Source organism: Pholis gunnellus (genome assembly GCF_910591455.1).
Source record: "Pholis gunnellus genome assembly, chromosome: 9".
Taxonomy (NCBI): domain Eukaryota; kingdom Metazoa; phylum Chordata; class Actinopteri; order Perciformes; family Pholidae; genus Pholis; species Pholis gunnellus.
The window spans coordinates 19,074,090-19,098,046 of NC_136535.1; the positions used below are offsets into that span (position 1 = coordinate 19,074,090).

The 23,957-nt window shown below is 44.6% G+C and overlaps 1 protein-coding gene across 1 annotated transcript in view; it reads right to left on the reverse strand.

Moving 5' to 3' along the window:
* mecom (MDS1 and EVI1 complex locus) overlaps positions 1–23,957 on the reverse strand; it is a gene marked incomplete at both ends in the record, with an annotated part of 127,450 nt that overhangs the window by 64,312 nt on the left and 39,181 nt on the right. Inside the window, one exon of the mRNA XM_079165846.1 lies at positions 22,749–23,098. Within this exon, the coding sequence (XP_079021972.1) occupies positions 22,749–23,098 (350 nt within the window). The remainder of the gene's footprint in view (positions 1–22,748; positions 23,099–23,957) is intronic.

The following is a 23,957-nucleotide window of genomic DNA, read 5'->3' on the forward strand; positions in this document are numbered from 1 at the left end:
GTTCAAGAGTTGCTCATCAGAACCTCTAAACTAAACTAACACACACACATTCTCCAAACGTACCACCTCCCTCCCTTCCTCCAGACACACACATACACAAGCCCCCCCCCCCCCCCCCTTTCGGTCTAACGCCTGCAGGCACAGAGTGATTGACAGTATCCAGATTGCCAGATTGTTCTCAAGAGCGTGGAGAAATGACATCACACTCATTACAACTTCTTAATATAAACAGTCAAGCTGCTTGACTGACAAGTCTGTATACATGCATGTGTGCCTGTGTGTTTGTGGTTCTCCTGCAACCTGGTTAGTGTGTGGAAGTGTGTGTGTGGAAGTGTGTGTGTGGAAGTGTGTGTTCTATGCCAACGTGCAAGTACATGTCACAGTGGGTTACGGTTAACTTCAAGACTGTTCTCAATAATAATTCTCTACCTGCCGGTGATCGCTTTAACTGATCCTCTTACTTGTTAATTCTCTGTTGCTCTCTGCTCTTTATAACTGTTGGTTCCTCTTATTTAATATCTGTTTTACTGTAACTATTAACGGGGAATTGTGTAAAAAAACAAATGGCAGCTTATCCTTGAAAGTTGAGCACTTAAAACATATAAAAGTAAGATGCTTAAATGAATCATTGAGTATCACAGTCCTGCTGCATTATAAATCAACTAGTGGGTGTTGACAAATGACTGAAAATGGGAGGAGCGATAAGAAGAAGTGGGTGGGGTAATTCGATGACGTTGCTCGGAGGTTTAACCGAAAAGAGTGGATTGGTTTAGAAAAGAGGGGTGGAAGAGCTTACATGACCGCAAAAATGCGGACTGGCACAGATATTTAACTAACGTTTTTTTTGCAGCCATATCACAGAAAAGAGAGACCTAATAACTCAAATAGAGCACTTACAAAATTAAGAGTAGCCAACTACATGCAGACAAGCAGGGAGGTGCACACGGGCTTTCAAACCATATGCTTGCTGCTGCTGAGATGAAGGCCTCTCTACCTCGTCTGGAACATTGTAATTTACAAGCGCTCAATGTCACGTTGAGATCTCAATTAAGCAGCTCGGCTACACTCTCGGGGGCCCCCAGGGCCGGGTTGAGCTGGGCCCACATTCTGCCTCTCTGGCCGCGGCACACTGCAGAGTTCTGTGCTCCTCCAAGCCTCCACCCGCCCCGCTCCCTTCACCGCCAACAGACAACGCCAACAGTAAATATTTGAGGTTAGAGACAAAGAGGGGAGAAGGGATTCATTTAGCTCATTTGAAAACATGACATTGTGATTAGAAGTCAGGCCGTCTGGAACGCGAGAGGGTTTTATTCTTTACTTGTCCATAGTTAAATCTCCCTGAAGCTCCAGATGTACTTGAGAACATCACACACAAGTAAGCAACTTCTAAACGTTTTGTCACACAACAAAATGACCTTGTGATTATTATTATTAAATAAAAAGCTAAAAAAGGAAGTCACTGAAAAGAAAGTTTAGAATAATAAGAAGAGGAAACAGAAAACAGATATGTACGCACACACAGTGAGACATGGCACAAAAAAAAAGAGACGAAAAGACAAATCCAGACAAGCACAGAAACAGAGCTACTGACTGAAGGAACTAGAGAGACACCATGTGCTGGAATAAAGCAACAAAACCCCATAAGCTGCCACTACTGTTCTGTGATCAGATCCATATGGACCTTGGCCTTGGCCCTCCACCACCTGCCTCAAATATTCCCAGCACCTAACAAGCCAGCCAGCCTCCAACTGGTCCCAGACACATTTTACAAGCGGCCATATTGATGGCTATTGAGCTAGAGTGCTATTTAGCTCACCAGAAATCTTAAATTATACACTAGGCATGGGCACCCCCACGCAGGGACAGAGGCCACATCAGAGCTTCCACTTCCAGGCTTGGCTAAACCTGGCTTTGACTCAAACTCCCAAACATGACACACTGGGCAAAACAATGCCTGCTGCCCGAATGCAAATTGTATTTGAAAATAAACGAGGAAGCAATTTCCGTCAATTTTTAGAGCTGAAGATATTTAAAACTTTCAACGAATGTGGTCTTTTACCACATCTTGCCTCAGCGTGAATGAAATGTGTCCTTTTTATTTGGTTGCAACTGTTAAATAAAGCTAACTGATATTAAATCAGGAAAATATACTAGACCACCTCTTTGACTGTTAATAGAAATTCAAACTTAGGTATTTGCCAAGTGGGAAGTTCTGAGAATCTCCTAACAACTGGGAATTAAAAACAGTAAGTGAAAATATTACACAATATTCCTGAAATCTCAAAAAATGGCTCTGATGAAGCCCACATGACAGAATAAAATCAAAGCATCATGCTGGATAAAATGTGTCCACTGCATGGTTTTGTTTAGTAGAGGATGCTGCCGCTGCACTACAGAGGGCCTGCATGAAGGACCTCGGGAGCTCAGGGCCACAGAGAACGCACATGGGCGTTGAGCCGGGCCAGAGCTCCCGATTGGCATTATCCTAACGAGCTGCAATTACAGCCCTGAAATCCACTCTTACTGCAGTGGCTTTAACGAGCAAGCCATCACGCAGCACCACAATTATCATCACCAGAACTATTAAACGCGACGGCTACAGCCTTGTTAAATGCTCTCATATGTGGAGGCCGCACATTCTTCTCAGGACACTGGCTGACAGACGGACACAAACAGAGGCGAGGGACAGACAGAGGGAGCCCATTGCTCATGTACAGTAAACAGCTATTGTACAGATGTGTGTCCCTCTCACATTTTTGCCCCAATTTCTCCCCGATGTTCTCTACCACTTTCTTCTTCTCGTTTTTTTTTTTTTTTTCAAAGGCTTCCTCTGTATGCTTCTCGACTATGAGCAGGGACTGAGATCCCTCCTGTGAGTGACCACAGTAACTTAGTGGTCTCCTGAAGCTTAAAATCTTAGCTGCTGTGGCACTGCTCCAGCAGCAGGCTGCTCCCTGGTGGGCATATCCCAGTTGGGGCATGCTCTGGGCTTACGGTGGCTTCTGTGATCTCAAAGGATGAGAGGAAGGAGGGAGAAAGATAGATATGGAGGGAGGCACTTCAAAAAAAATAAATCTTGTGGTTGAATTTGATAGAGCCTACCTGAGAAGCTGGGTTACATTTCTAACCAACCAATCTAAGAGGAAAGAGTAACAGTAATGACTGTCCCATACACGCGGTTATGTATTTTATCTACATCTTCTGAAAACATACTAAAATGCTCAAAGACAGTGGACAGAAGATAACGATAAAGACTAAACTAAAGAGGCCATTCAATTCAAGAATGCTAATTTGACCAAAACAGCAGTAAGAACAGATTTGTTTAAAACAAGAGGGACAAAAAAATGTTTTGCACCGTTCATTCGGGTGTAATTTTGTTTCTGGAGAGAAGGGAAAAATAGGAAAACGAAATATGGGAAAAGTGGGACCTTCGCCTTTGCTGGAATACAAGCAAATGAAAGAGTTCTGTCAGAGGGCTGTAAATGAGGAGTGTAAGAGAGTTCACTATGACAACATGCAACACAACATAAAGTCATTTGTTCTGTTATTGGCACGAGTGCATATGAAAGGGCTGCCAGTGTCAAATGACTTTGGGTTGCACGTGTGTGTGTGTGTGTGTGTGTGTGTGTGTGTGTGTGTGTGTGTGTGTGTGTGTGTGTGTGTGAAAAAGTGTAAGAAACAGCAACAGATAAATCAAAATATGTTTAACAGAAGAAGAAGAAGGTCACAGGAGGAGGAGGAAGGTTTTTTGGGGGGGTTGGCCTCTGCTGAGAGTCGGGGCAGTGTGTGTCAGGTCATGCCTGGATTTGGTGGGGCAGTTGGAGTGCGTACTTGGCAGAGCGCAGCAGAGTGGCGCAGATCAGAGATGCAGGGATGCTCTTCGGGGATTTGGTGGAGGTTTGGCAGGATCGTGGACAAGTAGGACCAGACCGAGGCCATAGGGAAGGACCAGGGCCAAGAGCCAACTCAGAGAGTGGAGCCTCTGTGCAGGATACCAGCTCTGTAGGCCAGCAGCTCTCAGCACTTGGCTGCCAAGTCCTATCGTAGCAAGCTACTTAGATCTCCCTTACCGTACAGCAATTTGATTTAATAAAGAGTTTTATGTAGCTTGTTACTCCGTATAGGTGAGGTGTTGGAGGGCAGAAGTATAAAGAATGCTTCGACATTTTGTTAAAAGTAAATGGCAAATAAATCAGTCTACAGTTTGAGCCTTTTTCCAGCAGCTCTTTGTATTTACTCTGCTTTGTTGTTGTACTAGTTTTTATCTGGCAATCACTGCTGTGGCCCACAGGAGATGTGAGCATGTCTCTGAGCAGGGCAGGTGAGTTAGAGAGCATTACAAACATGTGCACACGCACACATTCTGTGCGAGTTAGCACTGGGCGCTTGTATGTCCTTGTATATTATGTGTGTGTGTGTGTGTGTGTGTGTGTGTGTACATTTGGCTGCCAAGTGTGTGATTCTTGGTCACTGTGTATTTTGTCAGGATTGTGATTAATGACTCACCATCATGATAACATTGGAGGGTGAGCCGCATTCATTCACACAAAGGCCCTCCTCGGGCCCTCTCTCCCTGCCACCTCATCTACTGAGAGGGCCAACAACTGGCCCTCACACCGGCCCTTTGTGCCTGTTAACCTCCACATTAATTTACCCTCCCACTTGTCCCTCTTGCATTTTGCTCTGGATACGTCTTTCTATAAACTTGATTTTTCTTTTTTTCCCCTCTCACTTCTTAGATTATGTTCTATTCTATTACACACATTACACTATGCACAGCTTGAAGGGTGAACCTAAATCTAGGAGGCAACAACCCTGTAGGCCAGTAAATGAATGTCCTTTATCTATAGCAAGATCTGTAAGGTGTGTGTGTGTGTGTGTGTTTGCATTTCTTCCTTGCACAAATACCCAGAAAGGCACATGCTCTGTATTCACCTCTATCCTCTATTTCTTACCACTCATGCACACACACGCACACACGCACAGGGCGGACTCTCTGGCTGCTGATTAATGACAGTCATTTGTCAGGCAGAGGTGGATAAAACAGTGAATATTATCTTTGTGCTAAGGGCCAGAGCACATCGCGCTCTCCCCCTCGTGTCTTTCATAAGTGGTTGAACACAGTGGCACGCCGGGACACGCAGACAGCCAGGCAGCGAGCAGATCTATTCTCATTACTTCTCTATTAGGACATCAGCTTCCACTGATCAGGCCCTACATCTTTATCCCGGCATCAGAGAGGGAAAGAGGGGTGGATGAAGGGTATAGAGGAGAGGAGGGACGACAGAGAGCGAAGGACGGAGAAATGGGGAGAAAGAGAGGAACTTTATAAAGGACAAGGAAACTTGACATTTCTGAATTTGATTAATACAAGCCTAAATCATCCTATTTGGAGAGTCATAGTCCAGTACTCCCATGGTAAATGGCATTCATCTGCCCTTATGCTGTCCTTCAGTGAGGAGATTAACAGATTTGCTTTGACCTTCTGAGTCGGAGGCAGGAATGAAAAAAGGACGGGAGTGTAAACAGTCAAAGTTTGCTTGGTCATTTTTTCCAAACTCATTTTTTCGGAGAAGTAAACACGCTGTCAGGAAAACCATGTGGAAAAACTATGACAGCGATTTTTCATTGAGATGATACGATGGCATTTTCTTCCGACATCTCCACTGAATAAAAAAAACGGTGTACAGCACCTGGCTTTCATACTGTCAACTTTATATTGGAGAGCTTGAAAAAATACAAATAATAAATTATCCGCTGCGAGAGAGCAACATTAATTAAGTTTATTCAGCAGCAGTTCCTCTACGATAAGGGGAAAATGTCTGTCAGCCATATCTTCACGGGTATAGCGTGATATTGAAGGCCACTGAGGGGCACTTGTGACTTTCTGAGACGTGTTCGACACAAATCAAAACACAACTTATTTCCATGACAGCATTATCAAACCCTTTGTGGTTGAGATTACCGCGATACACACTGCACTTTCTATCCGATGTCCCTGCCTCTCCGCTGTGTGAATGTTTGAACAGGACAAACACAATGCCGAGTAAGTGAAGGCCCTATCACTGACAGAAAGCACAGAAGAATCTGGAAACAAATATTTAATGTTCCCTATCTCAAGTGGCCCAGCGGCAAATACGTCAAGGTGAGAGAGTGTGACCATATTAAGGTGAAGTGATTACAGCAAGGTCAGTTTAAAGGCAGGAGGCGAGGATTTGCGTGTGTGCATGACAGGCACAGCAAGATCTTATTGCAGTGGGGATAATTCAAGGAGAAAATGTTTTCAAGAGCCGGTGTGATGTAGTACACTGATGCATTGAATATGGCTTCAAAAAGTAAAGTGATCGTATTTTATCAACAAAAGTTATGATTAAAAGTAAAGTATCAAAACCGTGAAAAGTTCACTCTGATGCTTTGACCGCTGACTCTTTACCCTTTGTGACCTCACGTGACTCTTTATTAGGGCCGAGCACATCCACCTGGAGCCACACTAGCATGGCCGATAATCAAAGAAAGCCTCAGGTACGATCCCTTGCTCGTATTCAACATTTGACAAAAAGAAACAAGGGTTGAAAAAACACCACTTTTGTCTCCAATTCAGCCCATTCTCTGTCCACAAAGTGTCCCCGTCCCTCTCTCTCTGTGTCTCCCAAATATGCGGCCAATAAATAGCGCAGCATGCTTAGTTATTTCCTCATTGGGACAGACGGAGAATGAGAGGTGGGGCTGAGTGCCACTGCCTCTATACGCACCTGACTGCCGTAAATCACCGCCACAGCGGTCCCATCTTCATGCTGGAGATTTAATGAACTACCGCAGGCTTTTTATGCCTCTTAAGGCTCGCTGAGTGACCACTTTGTAGTTGTTCAGAAGAAAGGCGACGCTGCCTCTGCCCACTAAATCTTCCCTGTGCCACCGAGGATAAAATCTCCCTTTATTCATGGGCTATTTACCAGATCCAGATTTATTACGGGGGGTACTCTAACAAAAGGGGGGTGAGAGACAAAACCCCCCCACCTCTCTCCTCCCCCAGGGCAAGACCTGGGAGCCCAACGACTCATCCTCGCCGGGCTTGTTTGGCGTTGAGGGGGGGCTGTTTTTTTTTATAGTGTAAGAGTGCAGTAGAGACCTCAATGTGCCCTCTCTTAATGACTGCACTGCTGAGGGCGACACATATAAAGCAGGTATACACACTCTCTGGTAAAGGGCACACATGCTGTACCTGAAAACACAGTTGTGCATGCAGGTGTATATGGGCAATCAAAACAAGATAATGCAAGTGTAAAAACACGATGCGTACTATCCCATCTGTCCCTTCACTGACCCACCGTGTTACCATGGTACCGCCTCTCTAAGCCCCTTGTTGTGTTGGCTGGCTGAGGGGTCATGGGTGTCGGGTCAAAGAGATACTTATAGATACATGACCTTTGCGATGGCTTTGTCAAAAGACCTTCACAAACCACTTGAATGTCTTCGCTCCAAAAACTGCCTTAAGTACATACGAATGCATTAGCAGAGTGTAATTCTCTACTGTTAGTTGGAGTGCATGGGTCTGGTTCTCTTGGCTGAGCATGAAAACACCTTCCTGCATTACATTCCTCTGACATTAAAACGGCTGATGGCTTGCTAACAGCTCACCTGTCTATGCTCTGCAGTCTCACTGCTGCCTGCCACCACTTGTACCCTGCAGTTCATGGACTTTGCTGACCCAGCATTGACCCTGTTGCATTGTGTCTCCTTGTTCCTCTTGAATAGACCTTACACCCTCCTCCTTCTCCTCCTCCTCCTCCCATTAAAGGGAGGTGCTCTCTCCACTTCTCCCAACTCCTACTTCGGTCTCTTTGTGTTTTTCTGTTATTTCAACTCTGTGCCAGGGGCTGCTTTCTGCCCTTTTAGTGGCATCATCGCCTTTAGCTATTACTCCTTAAACTCCTAAAAATTAGAATCTAGCCGCTTGGTTTCTGTCATTGTCTTTCCCTGAACTCAAAGCTCAATTTCTCCTCTTCTCCAATGAGACTTAAAAAAAACCCCCAGAAGATTTCAATTTGAAAATGATGTGCAATCTGTTTTTTTGATCAGGCCCTCAGGCCCAAGAGGCAAGCAGACAACTGTGGTCAGCGCTGAGCCGTATTATGACAAACATACAAATGGCGATATACTTCCACACCGCTCATCCAAGAATTACCACACAACTTAAATGTTTCTAAGCAAAACAAGTCCTTGCGGAATTCGACAGACTTTTTCAGGCTTTTTCAGCTACTTTCTCATTAGCGGAATGAAAGAAGCCTGCTGGAAACTCCACTGGTGCACGGACACAGCTGTAAGCTTTTGAGTTCGAGAAAAAGTTTTGCTCAGTAACAATTCATAAAAAAGCGAGCAGATTAATTACTGAATTTGATCTCGCCGGAGAAACTCTCTGAGAATTTAAAGTTAGCGGAGATAAGGGTGACATCAAACAGCCACATGTGTTTGCTTATTTTTAAAAAGCTGGGACTTGTTATCAGGGCTGGGCAGGACTTTAGGCTCCACACATCTTGTTGTTGTGGAGCCTTTCTAGTCTTGAGTGTGCTGAGGAGATGTGGGGGGGGTTAATGGCAGTAGTGGTGTATGTGCATGACGGGACTTGAACCCTGCTGCTAACCCCCCCCCCCCCCCCCCCCCCTCCTCCACAGGCAGAGGCCGGTGTCTGGTTGGGTGCCAGAAGTTCTGAACTAATATTCACAATAATGTTCCTGCTCCGAGGGGCCAGCGACAGAAAACACTGTGGAGTCGTGCCAGCTTTTACTCCCCTCCTGTTCTCCTCTTTCCACTGCCCCACCACACCTCCCTGAGCTGTGGGAGTCTCTCTTTCTGTAGTTCTACCCTTGTCGCTCCCCGTCTTCAACCATTTTTAAAGCTTATGGCAGAATGAAGGTTTATTGATGTATTGTATGTGTGTGTGTGTGTGTTTGCTGCGTCCCAACACCGTTAATACGGCACCGTATGAAGTCTAAGTGTGTCCACAATTGCTAGTCCATGTATGTTTCTATGTGGTTACACCACATTATACAACACTATACATTTTTTAGAGGGGAATTATAACTGAAAGGGCAATGATTATCAAGAGATGATATTTTTAAATAATTAAGAATATTTCACCATATATATATATATATATATATATATATATTACTGACGTGACTGAATTACAAATGCAGCCATACCTATTACACCGGTATTGCACTCAGCACTGTGAATGTTCCAAAGAACATATATATCATTATTTGTTCTCCCTCTACACTATGTATGACATCAAGTCAAATCCCACGGCACACCTTAGCCAGTCTCCAGATCTCACAGTTCCTAAATTCTCATCCAACACAACTGAGGTTCGTGTACTTATGTGACCTGACCAGTGATCCCTGAATGGTAATTCTTTCTCAGACTCGCATTGCATATGGCCTTTGGCTCACTTCAGAGCACAGCAGTGGAGAACCAGTGTTTTATTGCACTCTCTCTATATATGCGTATGCTGGTGCATGTGGAGCATGGAGACAGAGATGTACTCTATGTCCTCTGAGCCATCTCCTCTAACTACTTTTTATGGACCCTAATCACACCAGAGGCATTTATCTTAGCACTGTGTGTGTTTGTATGCATGTATAATGTTTGTGTGTGCAGGTTGGCTTGCCTGTGTCCATGTATGTCTGTATATGCGGGTCCATGCACACTAAATGTGTGTGTGTGTGTGTGTGTGTGTGTGTGTGTGTGTGTGTGTGTGTGTGTGTGTGTGTGTGTGTGTGTGTGTGTGTATGTTGGTATGTGTATGTCAGAGGCATGCTGCTGCTACACCTCACCTCCCTCAAACACCCTGCTGATTGTTCCACTGATGACAGAATGCATCATACCCCCCCTGCACCCCAAAAAAACTGATGATGCTGTCGCCCTGAAACCCCTTTTGTAGCCTTACCATCAGGAATCACCATAAATAACCATGACATCATCCCATTCTTATCCATGGGACGCCCCGTGCTGATCGATAGCACAGCTCCTGCAGTGTAAATAGCTTCTAATGCCCCATCTTCCCCTTCAAATAGGTCTACATTATTTATGATGGCTGTTAGGTTACCAGTCCAGGACACAATTTATTTCACCTCACCCCTGCTCCTATTATACCACTGCTTTTGACTCTTGATGGGAAGATTGGAGTATGGGGTTGGAACATTCATCGCACACAGAAAAAAAAATACACGGCACCCCCAAACACTTATACACCTCACACTCCTATGGAGGTCCAAAAGGCTCATCACTTGGATGAGGTTGTGAGGAGGATGAAGGAAAAATGAGGAGGAGTGAAAGTGGACCTGAGTGCTGCCTGGTCCCACCCTGTGGTAACGATGGGACATCCTTTACTCAGATGACAGTGAGAGTGGCAGGCCTATTTGCGCGGCCGCCGGCACGCCGTGACGGATTGGACAGACAGAGCGGTTGGAGGCTCGTGGAAATGACAGGCTGCATTTCCATTTGGGTGAAAAATCTGGCTAACGTGGCTAACGTGGCTGGGTGGGTGAGGAGAAAAGGGAACACATGGGCTGGCCAGCCTGTCTGTTGTTGCTTGGTCAGTCTACTTTCAGTCTGTCTGTCTGTGTCTTTGACTAAATTAGCTCTTTCTATTGATTTACATGTTAGCTGCCCATCTGTTTGTCTGTCTGTGTGCTGCAAATGTTCCTGTCAGACACACACATGAAAGCATGGCCCAAACATTTAGTAAAAAATACCGGGCTTGTAATATATTTGTACATTTTAAATTTGATATAGATAAGAGAGATAGAAATTAGTAACATAGGTCAAAAATGTAAATACCCCACATACAGTATATCCTATACATGGGAGTAATATGTATTGTATATATATAATATAATATGTATTGTTGATGTTGTGCATGTGCAAGAATATGTGTGTATGTGAGTGAGTATATTAAGGACTATGGGAATTAAGTATCTCAACATAAGCGGTTTGTAACTGCTTCTCATAGACACAAGAATAACATACCATTTCATATTCATCATGTTACGCAAACACAAAACCATACACTAAGCAAGCAGCCTTCTTGTGAAAACTTTTATGGCTAAAAAGTTGGGGTTTGGGGACTTATTTCACCAGGGGTGGAAAAGGCAGAATATTCGCCTGAGGTGGACAGCTCCCTAGTCTAGTCAGAGAAGAGCGGCAGCGAGGTATTATTCTCCAAGCAAAACCCAGGGGTTTGTGTGTGAGAACGGCCTGAGGAATGTTCATCCTCACGCCTCATTGGTGTTCTCATTGCTGCACGCAGATCGAGCACTGGAGATGGGACACCCTAGATTTACGGGACGTGTCAGAAGCTTCACATCCTCGGGCCCCCCGGGGCCAATCTCCTGTCTTGATCTGGCCTGCAAGGAAAACAGCCGTCCCTCACAGCCTGACAGTGAGGTGGAGCCATCCAAACACACGGAGAGGACGGAGAATGGTGGAAATGAGGAATGTAAAGGAAGGCGGGAGGGATGGAGTGATGGAGAGAGGCCACCTTTGGCGAGGACCACCGCAGTCTCGATTCTTCACACAACACTGCACAGTGATAAAATGGCCAAGTTGGGCTCCTACAGAAACTTAAGGCTGATGACTTTATCTTAGTGAAGTAGCATCAATGGGAAGTTTCTATGGTGACGTAGATAAACAAACAGTGGCTGATCTGATCAAGACCTGCTGTTCAACAGGTGTTCGCATTCAGTGGCTTTTAGCCGTAGTTCAGTCACAGCCTTATTAAACTTGCGTAGAGAAAGAAAGAGTGTGTGTAAACTCTGTCTCTCCTCCGCAATCGTTCTCAGCATTGCTCATAAACTTCAGAATCCTCAAAGAGAGGAGAAGCTCTAGCAGCCTAAAGCCCACAAAGGCCTTTTTGTCCCCTGCAGGAACTGGTAGCTGTTCAGGAAGTGAAGCCCGGTGCCAGCAGGATGATTTATGGCTCTGTGTCCTGGGTGGTGGTTGGACCTGGTCCCACTGTCACTCAGGGCCAGAGAGAAGCGCTGCATGGCCCGATCAGAGGCTGCCCAGAACTCTAAAGACATTACAATGTGTGTCATAAAGTAGTTTGGAGGGAAGCGAAGCAGCCATAAAACAGTTTGGAGGAAGAGAACAATTGGAGGAGAGAATACGGATGACACAAACCCTGCTCTCAAAGACTCTGGCCTGGTCTTGTCTGTCTTGGCATTCTCTCTCCTCTCCTCTCCTGTTTAGGGCTCATGACAAAGCATAATTCGTCTGAGACACTTATTTTGCAATTTTGTTCTCATCTGTGCAGAAGACGCTAACTCGTTGGGACTTCACAGGGCTTGCCAGGACTGGAGACAACAATTAGTTTGTTGGAGATGTCAGATTTGGCCACTGAGTTTTGCAGGATGAAATCCTTTGTGACGGATTGGTGCTGACAGCACAGGCCCGGCGAGGAGGGAGCGACAGACTCCCAGAGCGCCCTGTGTAGTGGAGGAACCTTTGGGCTGCATTAACCCTTATCTGTGAGCGCCGACGAACAAAGTTCCCTCACAGACTACCTGCTGTAGCCTGGAAAATCCTATTACAGACTGCAGAGGGACACTTGGGAACACTCCACCGGGAAATCTGTCTCCCTCGGCACGTACCAGAGACAAAACATTGAGTTCTCTCTCCACCTTCTCAGCTCATTCTGCCTCTCTTTCATTCACTATGACTGATTTAGTCTCTCTCTCTCTTGTACTCTTCTCTCCCCTTTATCCGTCTTTGTCTCTCGTCTGCCTCATCCATCACTCTTGTTTTCACCCTGTCTCGTTGTCTAGTTTTGCCTATCCTATCTTCTCACAGACTACCCCCTCAGTCGCTATGCACAAGCATGTTTTAAGTCCCCTTTTCATCCCAGCCACTCTCTCCCGGGAGGAGAAACACTATCTATTCCCCACGATCTTCGCATGAGTGAACTGCATTTATCTGTGGATTTTAGGGTGACTGCCATGTGTAGAGCCCAATCCCCTGCCCCACACTAAAGTTGAGAAATCTATAATGCAAAACACATGAGCATACAATATGCTGGATGTCTAATCCAATATATCCCTGAAACATTCCCTTTTTATTGCTCAATTTACATCTTCAAACAATGAACACTGCTTGGTATGAAAAAAGATACTCTGCAAAAGCTGCTGTAATGGAGTTACAATAACATTCCTGGAGTCACTGTGAGTGTAAACAAGAAATGTAACTCCGCAGAACACAAATGAAGTCTGATTTGCAGCATATGTAGCCTATGGTGCAGCATCGTGAGACTTTAGAGAGAGCACTTGCAGAAGAGTAGCCTTTATTATGTGTTGTACTTTTGCTGAATCATTGCTGAATAGTTTTTTCTAATAATTCTCAAAATATAGTTTTTTTGGAGAGTTTGAAATTATTCTGAACGAGTTACTGAAGCTGTAAAAGCAGGTACGGTACTTTATTCACTCATTTCAAGACATAGTATTTGCCACTTTGTTCTCATTATTCCAAAGGAATGCATGTTTATTCTGACCATAACCAAACTTCCCCTATTGAAAAATGATGCAATGATAGAAATTGATGGACTGTATCATTATTATGCAACCTGAAAGCAATTACAAAACAATTATTGACCAGGATGTGAGTGGTGGTAATTACCATGGTAATTAACCCCATTAAATACAAGAGCCACACTAATTTAAAATGTGACCTTCAAACACTGTACAAAATATTAACAAACACCCTTTTAGTTAATTAGCGCTCGCTACAACAGGAGGCCAAACACTGTTTTTGACTGCAGAGTCATCCCAACGCGAGTGGCTGGTCTCAGGTGTGTGGGCCGGACAATGTGAAAGACCTGCATTAAAATGTATCTACCAGCAAAACACACTTCAACTAAGTCATTATGGCAACTGCCTCCTTTCAGAGCATTATGTTCTCATAAATGATATTAGTTGATTATGATTAAGGTAATATCAGGATTTTAAGGTTATAGATGGTTGAGGTGGAGCTGAATTTACCCACTTCTGTTGGGAAGCTAAGCTATATTCATAACAGTTCATCATATTTTTATATTTATATGTGAAATCTGAAAAGTACTTTCTAAAAATATAAATAAATTTGGATAAAAAGTATACATTTTCCCCTGAAATGTAGTAGAAGAGAAATGTAAAGTCCAAGTACCTCAGAATTAGACCTCGGGGAAGTACTTAGGTAAATGTACTACGTTACTTTCCAGCACGGTAAAGTAGACAAATCTACGAGTAGAGGTCAAATATAACATAAATCATACCATAGAAATACATAGTATACAATACAGATGCTGTGTAGGATCAATTCAATGGCCTGCATGTTACTTTACATGAGGAACTGCCGCCAAGAAATGTAACTAACACTGCGGCTAATAGTAATAATACTGCCAATACTGGTAGTACTAAAAGGGTGCTTTCCATTGATTACAACTATATCTGTGACATGGTGACTAAAGTATCCATCAGCTGGTGAAGACGTGACATATTATTTATCTTATCATATAATTTGTCAAGAAGCACGACGCCATCATGCGACACCATTCCTCAGCAACCTGATGTGGTCTTCCCGTCTGTCAATCATTCACTTCTCAGCAATCTTTGGCTTTTTTTGCATTTACTCCCAGGCCACATCTGAGGGGACCAGACAGGGCCAGCTCACAAATATTGACTTTCCAATAACATAAGAGTGCACAGCAGCCTATCATATGGCTCGAATTAAAGCATTATGACATAATAGAGCAAAGTCGGGGTTAAGACCTCATTACTGCCACCCGGGGCCTCTGCTTTCTCTCTCTCTAAACCTGGCAGCTCTCAGTTCTGGTTTTGGAACCGCTCCACTCTAATTGGAGCGGCAATATGGAGTAATTGTAAGAGGGGTACGGTGTTACTGTGCTGAATGTGGCCCAGCCTGCGTTTTTTAGCGCTTAACCCAGTAATAAGCTCTCAAACCAGACCGCAATGTCCCATTACCCTTTGAACTGCGGCGCAGAGACAGAAAAGAGATTCCAACATGTGAGTGAACACACACACACACACTAAACACACAGAGCAGCACACTCCATACGGGATACATGGATACATAAGTATATGGAGATTGTGACTGTGTGTAGGTTATAATAGCCGTGAGAGAGTGAGGGAGAGTCTGGCAGAGGCTAAGGGGACAGAGGGCCGTGCCTGTTTGCGCAGCGCTGACCACAGACACAGAGAAAGTGGTTTTGTAGAGCAGTATTAGCTCTTGATTATTTGCGTTAACCGGTACTTAGATTTACTGCCTTGGTAATGCGATCTGACTGGTAGTTAAGCACTAGCAGCAACTCGGGGCAGCAAAGCCAGGACAGAGTTGCTGTTCCCTCTCTGTTTCCCCGGACTGGACCAATAAAAAGCCTGCAAGCTCTGCCCCCGAGTCGCCGTTTCTCCCTCTCTCGAACCCTCCCTGTTGGGAAGACATTTGGAAACAATCAGTAGTGTGTTTTAAGGGAAGGCCCTTCCCCTATCAATCCCCCTAGATAAGGTATCTATGAGCCTCTCTCTGTGGCCCCGCACACGGAATTCATCACCTCTGTTTCCTGTATGCCGTTTAGGGGTCCCCTCATTTTCACTCCTATCTGTGCAGAGTGCAGGGGCCACATTTTGTGTGTGTGTGTGTGTGTGTGTGTAAACCTATGGGGTTTACTGTGTAGTTGTGTATTTGTGGCCACGCATACATATTACAAACATGTAGTGTTGATTTTTGTGTGTGTGTAAATGAATAACAGCACTTTTGTTTGCCCAGGGGGAGCTCTGCAGACAGTTGACGAGGTGCGTTTGATTAAAGTGCTCTTATCCTATGTGGAGTCAGTAGCACATTCCCCATAGTCCTTTCCTAAGGTTACCTCAATACATCCACCACATTTACTGCCTATCGAGTAGTAAATTAATAGGTTGTTTAACATTTTGACTCAAAGGTTCACTCACAACACTCTAACCTTAAAAAATAGACTCTTTGGTAAATTCTTGTGGTAAAATGAATGCAAGCTGGTACGCGTTTTGCTACATGCCACCTCTCATCTCTCATTTCTCCTTTCACTTCCCTTCTACTTCCCTGTAAGTCATCGCATAACACAGAAAGGCCTGGAAAAGAATGGCTTCGACAGCGACTTTGAAGCTTCCTTGTTACGGCAAGTCATGCAGTGTACATCCCTCTCAATGTATCCAGAGAGCTATAACAGCTGAGGATAGATGATATAAATGTGTGTTACAAGGCAGTGGCATTTATATTCCGCCGATGAGTCAATGCACCTGCATATAAATTCTATTATATCTGTGGCCGTCTAGACGTTTGTCATTGTGTTATAGAGTTTGCCCTGCATGTGTTTCCGATCAGATCAGCCCCCTTTTTTTCAGCTTAGACTGTGTGTTTTGAGTCCCACTGGGAGCCATCAGCGAGTCCGATTTTTTCTGCATCTAAACTGGTCAGATATAATGGGGGGAGAAACATGTCCCCCCCTCTGTGCTTTTCAAACAGGTGAACTCCTCCTTCCTCTTCTCTCCTTTTCCCGGCCTCCTCCTTCAATCAAACAAGTCCCTCCATTCACTTCAGATCTAATTAGGTCCATGACCTTTGACCTACTTGGATAGACCCCTGACGAGAGCCTCCTTCACCTGGTATTGTGCTGCTGGCTACACCTACCAACTGGCATAGCCCCCACTCACGCCCGCCTTTGTCCTTCTGCAATTCACTCTGACTTTGTTCAGTTAGTTAACCTAGCTTCCCCTCCCTGCTGGGAACTCAGACAGAGAATGAGGGAGGAGGAAGGAGTGGGGAGGAATGAGGGGTAAATCAGAAATTTGTTTTTTTTTGGTCCTGTTTTAGTGTGAGAAGAAGAGCCACCTCCGGAGAAAGTGGAGGATTTGACTGACCCTGCACTAACAGAGGGGAATCTTCTCACACTTTATTTCAAACTCTCTCATGTGCCACCATCTTCTCTCACATAAGATTAGAACATCAGTAACCACCCCCCCCCAAACACACACACACACACACACACACACACAAACAGACAAACACACGCCTCAACTAGCACCAACACACAACAGATTAACCCAAAGAAAGGGATTACCAATCAACTGAGAGGCTGGGAGACGGACCCCCAGCTTGTTTTGTCTTTGGGATTTTTGAATGGACATCACTCCCTTCCAAGACAATCAAGCTCCAGTTACATTGAATGGGGAGCTCATCTCCCTCACAGACTCCAGGAGAGACAAAAGCAGACACAGACACACGCGGCTTAAGGCGCTATGGGGCTGCACACTCTGCACCATGTGAAGGAAGTTAGAGGCCAGGGGTGTTTTGGTAGCACAGCAGGTTAAGCACATGATATTTACTCAACTGGGCTGGGGCCAATTCAACTAATCAATTGTCAATCAATTCAGTCTTTGAAAAAACTTACTGTGACTGGTTGTTGCAACATGCGGTATTTCAGACATTATAGATATAGTAGTAAATAAAAGATTTGATTGAATAGATTTGATAGTGACACGTTTTATACAACTCAATTGCCAGATAAAAATGTTGACAAAGGATCAGATTACGTTCAATGCCACCAATTGTTTTTATGTCTAAAGCTACAATTTTCACTTTCTACAATATCTGTCCATCGCAACTACAGTATGGATACGTTAAAGAAAAGACCATGGTTATAGCAAATAAACTATGGTCAAATCATAATTAATAAGTAGGAATCAGATCATAAACTGCATGCAAGTTGATTCAGAAACCAGGGTGAAAGCTAGACTTAGCTTAGCTTGGTACGCCATATAGTTCTGTGTTTGTTGTGACTGGGCAGCCTCTAAGCAGGACAATAACAAGGTACTCCTCAATTTTAACTGCTAGAGACTTTATTAAAACTATCGAAAGAGGTGAAAACCCACTTCACCCTAAGTCTGTCCTACACCCTCAGACCTCTCAGTCCAAGTTCATGTTCTACACTAAGCCTTGTTCTTAGCTCATATCCAGCTAAACTCTTGTGCCCATGACCATGCTTACTTTTAGCCCTCAACCCTAGCAGTACCTTACCCTCAGGTCTATCCAACTATGTGTCCCAACTACTAGTCCGACACAGCTCAGAAGTGTCGCTGTATTTACAATAAAAGAAGGTATAATTAAGTGCCATGTGTTTCCTCACCAGCCTCTTGTCCAGAACATTCCGTCTACATGGTGACACATTCCCCTCTTTACACTATCCGGTCACACACAACAGAGTTTAATGATCTTTATTGTCCCCATTAAAATTCATTAAGTGCCAATGAGACCCCAGCGAATGCTGTGAGCGGCTCCTTCATAATTACAGACAGTGTCTCAGCAGCTAGTTAGTGCTCTTCCCATGAAAGAGAACGGGTCACAATGATGTCAGCGCGGCCGTTGTGTTCATGCAGCACAATGCATTGACAACCGCCATTCACATCGCCTTTGCAGACGCAGGACTTTTTCACTTAGTATTTCTAAAAAACTATACGTGTGTGTACGTGTGTGTGAAAATGTGAAGATGTGTGTCCATTGAGAGGTGCGTGAGTGACAGAGGGGTTCATCCCTAGCGCCTGCCTTTCTAAGCGCTGCTGTGGGCAGGGCCATCTCCGCTGACAGTGGATGGGATGTGGCAGGGGCTCGGGGATTAGGGGGCTTTTAGGAGGACCAAGAGTGGCTCTTTCTCCCTGTGACAGAGAGAGGTGACAGGCCGTCAGTGCACAGGGGACAGGCGGACAGCCAGCCAGAGACATCTGCATTCATTCAGGACAGCGGCTTATCCGTGCACAAAAAACACGCCCTCTCGAAACGCCCTCCATCCACGCTCTCACACTCTGTCTTACACACATGCACACACAACAGCGCATGTGTGCACACATGCAACCCACGAAAAAAACCCGATTCCAGGAGCGACCTTACCCAGAGTTCACACTGTCTGCACATATAAAAAAAGGCAAAAAAGTAACTACAGATGAACTACAGTTGCCTGAAAACTTTGCAGGTGAGATTTTCTTGTAATTTCCGCGGTTGTGTAAATGTGACAAATCACCTGCTACCGGCACCATAACCACAGACCCTACAAGCTCAAGTTTTCATCACAAAATGTCTTTTGGAATCTCAAATTGAAAGTTTCTCATTTAACACTAAAACAAACAGAATGCAAACATATTTGTTTTTCTAAGTAGATCATTAGAAAATGCAAGATTTTCAGCTGACAACAGTTTAAATGATGGGTCTCCTCCTGGCCAGGCAGCTGCTTCTCCTCCTTACATCCTCCCATCCTCTCAAGACCGGGAGGTTCAGGAGACAGGCAGAGGCAGGAAAGGCCCTGCCCAGCCACCTAATCCTCTACTCCCATTCACCATCACTGCTAATCTCCTTCACCACCTCCCCACCACCACCACCAACACGATCGCCTCCACCTGCACCTCCGCCTCTCACTCAAGAGGTGCACAAAGGCCCTAAAGCGCCCCTGTCCCGCCCCACTCACCATCCCACCCATTCTCGCACCCCTAACCTGCTCCGCCCATCGCTCCTACAGCAGGAGGCACCCGGTTTTCTAAGCCCAGGGCCCATAATCCCGTGGGGCTGCGAGTTTGGGTGAGCCCAAAGGCTCATTGAGTGCTGGATAACTCTCTCCCGGACTCTAACGCTCTGTCTCATTGTTGCCACTGCTGAGAAGAAGACAGACACAAATGGAGTTTGAATTTCAATGTGCCTAACGACTCAGAGAGAGAGACAGCAGAATATAAACTGGTGGGCATCCAGGCGTTAAGAGTACTTTCAAGGAAGCCATGGGGAAATGCATGCAAATACTGTGGGCAAGAGCTGGCCACCTCATCCCAAACATGAAAGTTGGAATGCAATATATTTTCAGTAGTTTTAGAATTTTTACTTGAGTGAAAGTATTAAATAAAGTCTGGGAAAACATATCGAGTACTTAACCCTCTATTATTTGATTGTTTTTGCCCTGTTAGATGAATTTAAGCCCTGCCCATGTGCTAAACTTTGGTAATAGAATCGGTAGTCAGCTTTGTTCGGGTGGGTCCAAATAACACTATTCACCAGGGTAGAAAGGGCACTTCACTTTCTATTTAGATATTCAAAGCCATTTGGATTTATTTCAAAACTCCCATTGTTCTTATATTAGGTGTTTATTGTTCTGTTGTAAATACAAATTACATTAAATTAATTCCTTATTAATGCGTTAATTCATTAATCATTCGAATGAATAAATCCAGTCCATTTTCAGATTTTACATTTTTTTAACTGAAAGTAAAGCTTCAGTCAACAAAATGGTTGGGTTGTGATAAATTGTTTATACCGACAACATCTGGCAAATGATTACATTCTAAAACCCTTAACACAGCCAACAAACACACACACATCTAACTGCATGCACACTCACACAGTGAGCATTATGAGTACTGGCACAGTCAGCACCTCGGTTCTGCATACAGCAGTGTAGGTGAGCATCTCAGGCCAACAGACCCCTCACTCCTGCCTCCCTACCTCTTATTTACCGGACCTATCTTTCCCATAAGTCACCATTCCTGTAATCATAAAGCATCACGGACGCTATAACTCACTCGTCCCCTTTATGAATAAAGCCCCCAAATTTATGGTGATGGCTCTGAGGAACGGTGGCCTCCCTGGTGACAAACTTCCCCCAGTCTGTCACCACTGGCCTGGGCCGCTCAGGGCCCTCCATCAAACGCTCCAGATGGGAGCGCCACTTTAGCGTTCCCCGGTCGGTGACATCACCTCGCTGCGCCGCACGGAATTGATGATGAAAGCAAACATATCTATCTTAACTCACATTTACCAAATCAATTTTATTTTTACAGACCCTCCGCAGGCTTATTGGCATATTGACGGTTTGCAGGCGGGAGGGAGGGGGGGGGGGGGGGGGGGGGGGGGGGTGAGCAACGGATGAGGGATGGTGAACGGGTGGGCATGGGAGGAGAGGGGGGAGGGTCAGGAGGGCTTAATGGCATTTACCATATTTAATGCAGAGGGATGTCATCACTGAATATCCATTCTGAATAATGTGGCATTTCATCATAAATTCTTTACAACTTATTTACTTAATGGAAAGAGTTATGGCTCGCTGTCAGGGTGGTAATTAAACATTGTGATACAGTGCTGCCTCGCCAGGATCCCATCTTTCCCCTCAATCCCCCCCACCCGCCTGCCCCCAGACACACACACACACACACACGCACACACCTACACACACACACACACGCGCACACACACACACACGCACACACATCCCAGTTTTTTAAATACATATTATTATTCAAGATCCCCATAAATTACCACCGGATTAAAATTCATGAAACCTCTTTTTCCTTTATTTCTTTCCCTGGGAAAAAGAATAACCAGAGAGCGTGTTCAACCAGCTGTAAATCTCTTTGAGAGGGACAGAGATTTTTTATTAAGATTCTGTATTACGAAAATGGGTAAAAATGAAGAGTTTTCCCTCACTACAATTTAAGAGCCATTTAAGATTTATATATTGCGTCTCACCCGGCAGTTGATAATGAGGGAGAAGTTGTTTCTTGGAGAAATGCAGTCCAGAGTGAAAAAAAAGAAAGATATTTATTTTGATTTGGTTCGAGGCGCCAAAACCACTGAGTCAGAGCTGAAGGGCTGGAGTAATGGTCTAACGAGCACCGGTCCAAATCCCAAACTATTTATATGAGCCGAATGTTGATACTTTACCAACATGTTCTCAGTCAGCTTTAAAGTACAGCGTTGGACTTAAGGGTTTGGGAGACTCTGGTATAAGAGAAGGACTGCTGTATTGAATCATCTTTTTATTTAAACCTGTGACTTTTCACTTTATGAACTGCATGGTCAGCAGTTCTTAATAAGCTTGGTTCTGTCCGACAAAGGGACAAAGGCCTGAGTATGAAGGACTAAATCCTCACATCCAAATTAGAGGGGATCTATTTTGGGAGACTTAATGAGGCTGATACTCTGCCAGCCCCTTCCTCCTACTCTATAAAACCGAACTTGCATGACACTGACGGAGGCCGCATCTAACCTTTGACCTTGTCCTGTGACCCTGCCTTCGATTTTTTGTGCCGGCTGACCAATATGTGATTTGCCAATGGCCGCACTGGGTCCCTAACCAGGATGAAAAGGGGATTTATGGCTTTTCATTTTAATTGAGTTAAGAGCACAACCTCGACTCCTTTCTTTCAGTGGCACTGAGCTCACATTACATCACTGGGCAACAAACGGCAACAACAGCCTTGTGGTCACTGGGCTAAATGTGAGCATGACGACATATATATATGTATTTATATATTTTAAAAAAGAGTCCTGATGCGAATGACACAGTGTATATTGGCCAAGGATTGGCCCTTGTCAGAAAGTGTGCTATTACTGTTGCAGAAAATCCTTGTAACTGCAATTTTCACATTTATACTTCTTAAGCTATACTGTTATAAGTAGAGCGAGTATATTTAACCTAGCTACAATATAATCTAACCTAAAACCATTGAAAAACATGGTGGCCACTCTATAATAAAAAATGCCTGTTTTCTTGATATTATAACGGTTGCAGTAAACTTATTTCGTCACTAATTCTGTCAAATGTCAAATGTTTTGGTACCTACTCTGCAAGGCAATCATTTTGGATCACGTTGAGAATATGCACATTAACTCTTCATTGTTTATCATGTTCCTACCTCCCAGCCTTGAGTGGGGTCTCGGAGACAAGGCATGTGCTCCCCCTCATATGGTCCAAAGCGGTCTCCGACATTAACCCTCCTGCGGCTCCAGATGCCCAGGCCTCCGCCTGGAACTGCTGACTCTCGCAGTTCAAAGTCCAGGGGAATGGTCAAATCTTCTTCTTGGGGTAAAAAGCTGCTCGGGTGTTGGAATGACAAGGGGTGCTGGGGTGAAGCCTCATCCTCGGAGAGCAGAGGGGATGCTGGGTACTCTGCCAGGGCCGAAGAAGTTGTGGGATCACCGTCAGAGCCACATACATCGTCTAAGATGTCGGATGGGTAGAGGGCGAACTCATCGTCACCATCACCTGTGAAAGACACACGGAGAGTCTCTACGTGAGGGTGATGCTCAGGGATATCTTTGTGATGGATGGATTATCACAAATTAACGATGGCAACAGGTTATCTTTCAAATGCCATTTAATAAGTTCCTGACAGCACTGACAATTGAGTTAAACATTCAAAGTGTACATACGTTAACTTGATCAGTTAGCAGAAGACAGCCGGTCCAACAGATACCATGATAAAAAACACGTGGCGGTGTCATGTGACAAAGCCTCCATTCCATTTTCATTGAGCTCAGTAATAATAAGCAGGAGAGCATTACAGGAGCACACTTCTTTCTTATGTCAATGTTTTTCTTGTTTCTAGTTTCTAATCATTAGCCATGTCCCTGGCCTCGGAAAAACCCAACGGACACATTTAAATTCATATCAAAATTATAAATAACACCTGATATGTCATAAACTAAGTTTGGAGCTAAAACAAAACAAACCCGCAGCAACAACATGGTTTGTTTGCTATTAGTTTGAGCTGATGCCAAGGTGTCTATGCAAGGTCTGCTCAGCATTGTACTGCTCTCACTGTTTTATATTTCCTTTTCCTGAACTCTTTCTCCACTGTACAGTGAAAACAGAGGGAAGCTTGCTGGGGTTAATTGTGAATAGAGTGAAACAGGACATAGAAGTACGACCCTTGAACCCACACTGGGCTTCTTCAGAGTGGCACACGTGGCTGGTGGAGCTTAGCGGTGGAAGAGGGATTGAATCATTCGCAGTGTTGACACAGTGCGCAGGTGGAGCAAAGTAGCATTGTTCTCCCAAACAGGAGGACAGAGAGCACAGTAATCAGAAAGACGGATACATTTCCAATGCGAAGGAAGTCAGA